The sequence below is a fragment of the Anopheles coluzzii genome, chromosome 2 (genome assembly GCF_943734685.1).
Source record: "Anopheles coluzzii chromosome 2, AcolN3, whole genome shotgun sequence".
In the NCBI taxonomy this organism is placed as follows: domain Eukaryota; kingdom Metazoa; phylum Arthropoda; class Insecta; order Diptera; family Culicidae; genus Anopheles; species Anopheles coluzzii.
This window is the reverse complement of record NC_064670.1, coordinates 31,266,372-31,273,828: the sequence shown is the minus strand read 5'-3', so window position 1 is coordinate 31,273,828 and position 7,457 is coordinate 31,266,372. Positions and strand designations below refer to the sequence as shown.

The following is a 7,457-nucleotide window of genomic DNA, read 5'->3' as shown; positions in this document are numbered from 1 at the left end:
CAAAAGACGTACGACAAGTCTGTTATGGGTTCAAGCCGCCCAAGTGGGTTGAGCTCTCTAAATACAGAACTGGCTGTCCTAAGTTTCCAAAAGTTGTGTTCTTATTCATCCGTACATTTAACAGGTGCTTGTAGAAATAGGTATATGAGAGGCGCCCGTCAAGTTGGTGTTAATACAATGTATTAATGTGTAAAACTAAAAGCATGAAGAAATATATATATATATATATATATATATATATATATATATATATATATATATATATATATATATATATATATATATATATATATATATATCACTTATGACTGAATATTACATAGTTACAGCTAGCGTAGAAGCAAACCATACTGTTTAGCATGTAATCAGATTGTAGCTTGCTTTTGATTATACACCACACTAATTGTATATTGTGCTCTTCGAATCGATTGTACCACTTACCACAAACCATATATAAACTGCACGAAAAAGCCTCGCAGAGCTATTCAAGTTCTAGTGTTGCTCCATCCCTAGTGAAACCTCATTGAAAAGCTAAATTTGTCCTCAGCAATGGAACAAGAAATCAACCAAATAATCTCCTTTCTGCGACGCCCTTTGAAATGGCTCGGTTTTGATGTGATCGATCCAAACTGGAAGGTGACGCCGTTGACAATGTTCACGATTGTCATGTTTGCCTTGCAACACTACACCAGCTACTTGTATTTATCAACCCATCTGGATATGTTCGATATGTTCACCGAATGCTTTTCCACATCGGCCGTCGCGCTGGAGATAGCGATCCGGATGGGCCTGCTGGTACACCAACGCGAGCTGCGGAACGAAACGATCGAAATCATACGCCAACAACAGTAAGTATTCAGGAAGTAATCAGTGGTGAAGTGATGGGAATACTTTACTTTGCTTTTCTCATTTTTATTTTCCATTGGTTTTGTGTTAGCAAAATGTTTGGAAACAGTGCTGCGATCAGAAAGGTTACGGCACGGTTCCACAAGCTGATTTCCGTGACACTGCACGCACTTGCCGCATGCTACATGTCGACGATGATGTTCGAGCTGATCCCGATCGTGTCTCCCAATCCGAGAAAGAGCAATCTTCCACTTCCGATGTACCTGCCGTACATGCCGCCTAATGAGACGCCCTACTGGCACCTGAACTATACCTTCATCACGATCATGAACTTAATGTGTATACTGTTTCTGGTCGGCATTGACGGGCTGCTGGTGCTGTCCATTCTGGCTGCCGTGCACCAAATCAAGCTGCTAAAGATAACCATCCAGGAGCTGGACATCGGTGCGGAGCAGGCGGAGCTTCACCGGGAGCTAGTACGCATTATTCAGATACATCAACGCATTCAGCAGTTCATCCATCAGCTAGAACAAACGTACTACATCGATCTGTTGGTGGACTTTGGTCTTGTTTGTCTGATCCTGTGCATGGGACTGAACGTGATCGCCGACGAAGTAATCAATGCGATCTGGTTCTTTCTGATTGCGGTCGTGTTTCAGCTATCTTTGCTATGCTTCAGTGGCAATCTACTGCTGATCGAGAGCGACTCACTGTCGAGCTGTGTGTACTCGATCGATTGGCACGCGATGCCGGTGCCGGAGCAGAAGCTGCTCATGGTTATGATCGCGCACGCACAAAAGCCTCAGGTGCTGAGAGGCATCTTTATGCCACTGATCATGTCTAGCTTCCTGTCGGTAAGATCTTAATTTACTATGAAAATATGTTTCTTCCAATGTTCATTACTCTTCCTTACGTTTAGGTAATTAAAGCCAGCTACTCCTATTTCACATTGTTGCATTAAAGGAGATCGCAGTGGTGCAAGGCATCAGCAAAGTTCGGCAGGCTAGTTCATTCTACCTGCGAGAACATTTTAAGATTTAAACCCGAACGAAATTGATGATAAAAATAAAAAAATAAAAAAAATAGGCTTATTCCGCTTTGTGCCCCGGAATGGACCGTGCCCTCATACGTAGGACTGACTATCCTACTAAGGGTAATCAATAGTGGCTAAAAGCCAAGCCCGCTAATGGTACAGGCAGGTCTTGAGCAAACAACGGTTGTTGTACCAAAGAAGAAGGAGAAATGTTTAACCACAACAAATGTTTATTCCGAATCAATCATTTATACAACGTATAATATCTCAATATACACTTAAAAGTTTGTAGTTTGTACAGTAGTTTGCTTTTCAAAATGGAGAAGATTGGCTAGATATACCGGGCTGGTATATATCAATAACATTCAATTTATATTGCCTGAACCTTTTTAAAGACCCGGGCCTGAGTGTAAAGTCCAAAAGCTGCCCAGGCAGAATATTGCTAAGAGATACTATCAAAACTTGGCAAGGTTTAAACCAAACCGTCTGAATAATTTTAAACAGATATTATGAAAACAGCAGAAAAAGCAATAAGTAAAAGCAGAAAACAAACATGTGAACCAAAACCTACCGAAGAGTAACGTACGTACTATATTTTATTGCTGATTCTGAAGGGCAACTTTGATCATAGTATTACGAAAAAAGCAATCGCTTAATTACTTAAATAAAGTAACAAACTTAAACAAACATTTTTAATGTATCTGATAGACATGACAAATAGAAACATCCACATATATAGTCGTCGAATATTGCTTGAAATGTAAAAAATCTCAGTAAAGGGGTAATTATTCTACCGCAAAAAGGGAAAAATGTTTTATGTTTGACGTAATTTGCATTAAAATAGAGCTCCGCGTTTTGTTCGAAAATTCACGCTACTTATCATATGGGTTTTCTATTTCAGAATTACATCTTTCTACATCATCGCAAGCAAACTGTGTCCATTGAAGACGACACATCATATTGCCTTGTACGCTGAGGCACAAACATCACACACTATCACTTTCATCATTGAAAGTTTTAGTGCCTTCTACTATTAGAAATCGTGCACTTTCCCCGGACACCTGGCCGATTGGTCAATCGGTGCGTGAATTTGTTGATTACCGAATGCAACAATCAACTTCAAATTTTTGCCTTCAACCGCCAATGGGACTCTAAATTCCTACATTTTTCTTCTGCGGCACAAAATACACGAGCACAAACCTCAGTCCTCACAATCCAAACAATCCTCTCAGCGCACTGTCCAAGCGCCACATACAAACACACACACACCGGAAAATCACTGATAACGCGTGTGCGTACGCATTCTGCTCAATTGAATCCTGCACTCATCTCTAACGACACGCACACTCACACGCATACTTATCAAACGAGCACGGCACTTGAACACAAAAACACGGACGCCGGTTCACCTTTGATTAAAAGCGATTGCTCTTACCTGAATATTATTCCTCCAGCAATGAATGAATGTGCTCATGTTCTCACCTGTGACACCTTTGGGTGATGTGGTTTCAACTAAATGATCACGAATTCGTAACGAATCACAATATCATCATGATCTCAGCAACCTGGCTCAAGAATGGCATTGCCTCGTCCGCACTTTTTGATGGTTATGTGTTTGGTATTCACTTATTTATTTAACATTTATTGAAACAAGAGATACATTATAAATAAGATACACAAGCGATAAACACATAAAAGAGATACGTACGGGCCGCGCACCAGCCGCACCGAGCGCTCCTGCTCGATCGGCTCGTTAACACACTCTGATCGTGCGGCGCTCGACACACACTAAGCTTCGCACGTTTAGTGTTTGCGAGAGTGTGCGTGATACATGAATGAATTGATTCTCAATGTGCAAAGCTTTAAATTAGTTCTATTGCGTTTGAATGTTTAAATAAGCGTGTCTGTATCCAAAGATATAGCTATTAAGGTTATCTTAAGTTTTATTTTTAAGAATTGCAAAAGCGCCTGCGCGTGATACGTAATTAATAAAAAATCGCAATCTTCAATAAAAAAATAAAAAGCTCCTTCCAGCTTATCTGCTTGTTTAGTTCGTCAATTTCTTAAACAGAGTATGTATACACACAGAAACCAGGATGTGAAGTGAGCAGGTAAGAATCTTTATCCATTCAATTCCTCGTGAAAATGCAATTATAATAAGCAGCACTATTGTTTCTATCAGTTTAAAAGCAGTGTCAGCGTTGTCTAATCGAATAAACGTTGTTGTACACAAACTATCATATCATCGAAAGGCGGTGATGTAATATTTAAATCTACTGTTTGCCTTGTTCCTACTTGTGTGTGTATATTTTATGTTGGTTGTACTGTTTGTTGATTGTTATTGTGTTAGTAGCTCCTTCATTTGTAATTCAATAAAGTATGGTAAAGTAAGAATAGGCCGCTCGGATGATCTGCAACGAAAGAAGCTCGGTTTACATGTCAAATCCACCACTTTACGGGCTGCTCTGACCACTCACCGTCACGAACGATGTCATCGTAACCGGTATAAACACCGCACCCATGACAATTTCCGGCTGTGCATTGGCCAGCAGAAACAGGAGCCTCTTCTGCTGCGAAACCGTGCACCGGTACCAGCGAATACCGTACACACTGTCCTTCAGCCGATCGCTAACGATGTACAGCACGTTACCCAGCATGCAGATCACAAACAGCTGGCCCGTCGAGGCGAGCCCAAAGGGTATCAGCGTACTGCGCGGGTCCCGGGCGACCACATTCATGCACATGCAGATCACGAAACACAGCACGCTGAACATGGAGAAAAAGTGCATCTGGTACGTTTCGTAGATGACGCGCGCGAAGCGCTTCGTGTCGATGTGCAGCTCGATGATGCGGTTCAGCTCGGCGTCGAGATGGGCCGTTTGCTGCCATTGCACGGTCCCGAGCTTCGCATCCAGCTCCTCCAGCAGTAGCTGCAGGGCAGCGATACGCGTACAGATGTTCAGCAGTGCCACGATCAGCACACCATCCATCGGCAGCAAGATAAAGACACCGATCGTGTTGAGCAGCAAGTGATGCGCGTAGTTGATGCAGTAGTAGACCATATTTCGATCCGGTGGTAGAAAGGGCAATTGCAACGCCAACGGCAGGTTGCACTTGTGCGGATCGGGCATGATCAGCGGACCCAGCTGAAAGAAGTAAGACGTCCCGTACATCAGATGTATGACGCGGTACGCCAACAGCATACGCTTCGTGCCAGCCCGGAACAGCTTCTCCATGCGGGGATTTCGATCAGCACCGTACACGGTCCGCTGGTCGCGCACTTCCTGCACAATCTGCCGGCACCGGTCTTGCTGGAACAGGTAGAAGTACATGCGGAAGAACATCTGCCAGCCGCAACCGGCGACAGACAGGACCTCTAGCAGGGTTTCGAACCGTGTCCGGTACACCTTGATCCCCTGCCAGATATACACCGGTACGAGGGCGGTAAGGAACAGTACGATACCGAAGCGCAGGGTCGGGCGCCAGGCCGGGTCTATGATGTTAAGCTTCAGCACCGCCATGTGGCTGGAGATGCGTGTCACCAGCCGTTCCAAGTTGGCTGCACTGTTGCTCGTTGCACGTGGCATGATGGTTCACGACTGACCGCAGGATTGAAGCATCCGAAGGATACGCAACTGGTGGCATCCTGCTGCCAGAGGCTTTTTATACCCACTCGAGTGGCCTCGAAAAGATTCTTCGCTCGGAATTTCAGCACACATGCATGGCACCGGCTGTGGGAACGGTTCCCACGTAGGAGCAGCTGTTTTTGCAAGTACTAGTTGGCTTGCGTTTGCTTGCGCCCCCTTTGCTTTTCCGCAATAAATCACCGCAATCACGTGCCACAAGGACGAGTTAGATACGACGTCGCGCCCAAAAGAATGAATACGCGCGAAAAAGGAGTTCTAGCGCTGTGTGCTGGCTCTTCCAGGGCACACGGACGACACATTAGATATGCCATTCATATGCCACTTTTAAAAACCGACACCTTTCCACGCAGCCCTACGCCACCAGTAAAACTTTTCCCACCCTCCTTACGCTACCGTTACGCCTCGCTGCCTTTGGGAAGGCGTTGGAAGGCTGAGATTGGCCGAAAGAAAGGTCGTAATTAACAATCGTGTTATCGCGATACAGCATCCTTCAACCGTTCAACCGTGGCGAAAGGAAAAGGGTTAGGGGCGTTTGGGCCGGTGTACGCTCGGTTCGTTCTGTTCGGCGGTGGCGGAAGAAAGAATTTCACATATGAATAAATAATCATGACTCATGACAATGCGGCGGGGCGCGTGAGGATGTTTGGGCAAGGTTGTAGCGTGTCTAGTGGCATTGCGTATTGCCCCCGAGGGAATCAATCGCAATTTTCGAAGGGAAGCGAATTATGTTTTGTATCTTTAATTTAATATTAGTTAAGTACTGCTGTTTTGTTTTATATAAAGTATATTTTATTTTGAGGATGTTATCAATCTTATCTATTGGGTTATTTCTTCTTGCTGCATTATGTGTGATTCTTTCGTTTTTCCTCACTCCTTTTTTGGTTTTATATATTTTTTCTGTTTTACTGCCTCAATTTTCCCATTTCTTATTTTGTTGTTGTTTTATATTTTCTTCTATTTAAAGATACAAGTATATTCTTTACTTCCATGCTTTTTGGTTTACGTCCTCTTGTACTTAACTGCTTAAATTTTTTGTTCACTTCATTTTATCTATCTCGTTAAAGATTTCTAACCCGAGTTTTCATTCTTCTTGCACACTCACTCATTATCACACCTCATCCCACATGTCGTGCGCGTCTAGCGAGTGGCATGCAAAGTTTTCTAATTTCATTTCACCCCTAACGTGTATGTGTGTACGTTTAAAAGATTCAAAAGAACTGAACGCTGTATACAAAGAGACGTACATTGAGACGTACATCGGAGGACTTGTTTCTTACTTTATTTATGAGCATTACACGGGAAAGAACGCACCGACCCGTGAAGCGCGACTGTGGATGGAGGTTAGAAAATAGTGGAAATTCTTGTCTAGATTTTTTGTACCCAGCAAACGCGAGACGGGAAGGCTCGGTAATGAATGACTGGATAGATATGTGCGAGCGTTGGGTTGGGTTGATTGTCACACATGAGCACCGTTCCAGGAAGTGAAAATCGTACAACGGAAAAGTGTACTGTCATTAAGTGGATTGATTGATTGATTGAATCTTTAGGCAACTACTTGTGCCAAGATGAAACATTTCCAGAATCTTTGAGTCTCCTTTTAGTGTGCATTTTGAACTCTTGTTTAACACGTTTACAATTTTAACTGAAGGCTCAATTGATTCGTTCTAACAAAAACCCCCAATAACCACCGAATTCAAGATTGACACATTGATGTTTTCAGTGGCCGGAGGTAATTTGGAAAAAAGCCTATACCATACTATAAAATCCATAACTAGCCTGACAGATGACTCAACCCAACTTTACCATTTCAAATTCAAATCCCAAATCCTTCAAAGCACGTACGTAAGGCTAGATGAATAAATAACAAACATTTCCGGTGCACAGTGCACCACCCCGAAAATATTGAATATTATGAAAAGCAAAATGGCAAA

The 7,457-nt window shown here is 43.1% G+C and overlaps 2 protein-coding genes across 2 annotated transcripts; one reads left to right on the top strand and one right to left on the bottom strand.

The window, feature by feature from the left end:
* The first annotated feature begins 514 nt into the window (after nt 1-514).
* On the top strand, nt 515-1,892 carry LOC120952845 (putative odorant receptor 19b). Its single transcript, XM_040372382.2, has 3 exons — nt 515-848; nt 938-1,700; nt 1,766-1,892. The coding sequence occupies exons 1-3, from the start codon at nt 550-552 to the stop codon at nt 1,805-1,807; spliced, it is 1,104 nt and encodes a 367-aa protein (XP_040228316.2). The 5' UTR covers nt 515-549; the 3' UTR covers nt 1,808-1,892.
* A 2,105-nt stretch (nt 1,893-3,997) lies between these two features.
* Nucleotides 3,998-6,175, bottom strand: LOC120952844 (odorant receptor 22c). Its single transcript, XM_040372380.2, has 2 exons — nt 4,357-6,175; nt 3,998-4,290 (listed from the first exon to the last, which is right to left on the bottom strand). The coding sequence occupies exons 1-2, from the start codon at nt 5,464-5,466 to the stop codon at nt 4,249-4,251; spliced, it is 1,152 nt and encodes a 383-aa protein (XP_040228314.2). The 5' UTR covers nt 5,467-6,175; the 3' UTR covers nt 3,998-4,248.
* Nucleotides 6,176-7,457: the final 1,282 nt, after the last annotated feature.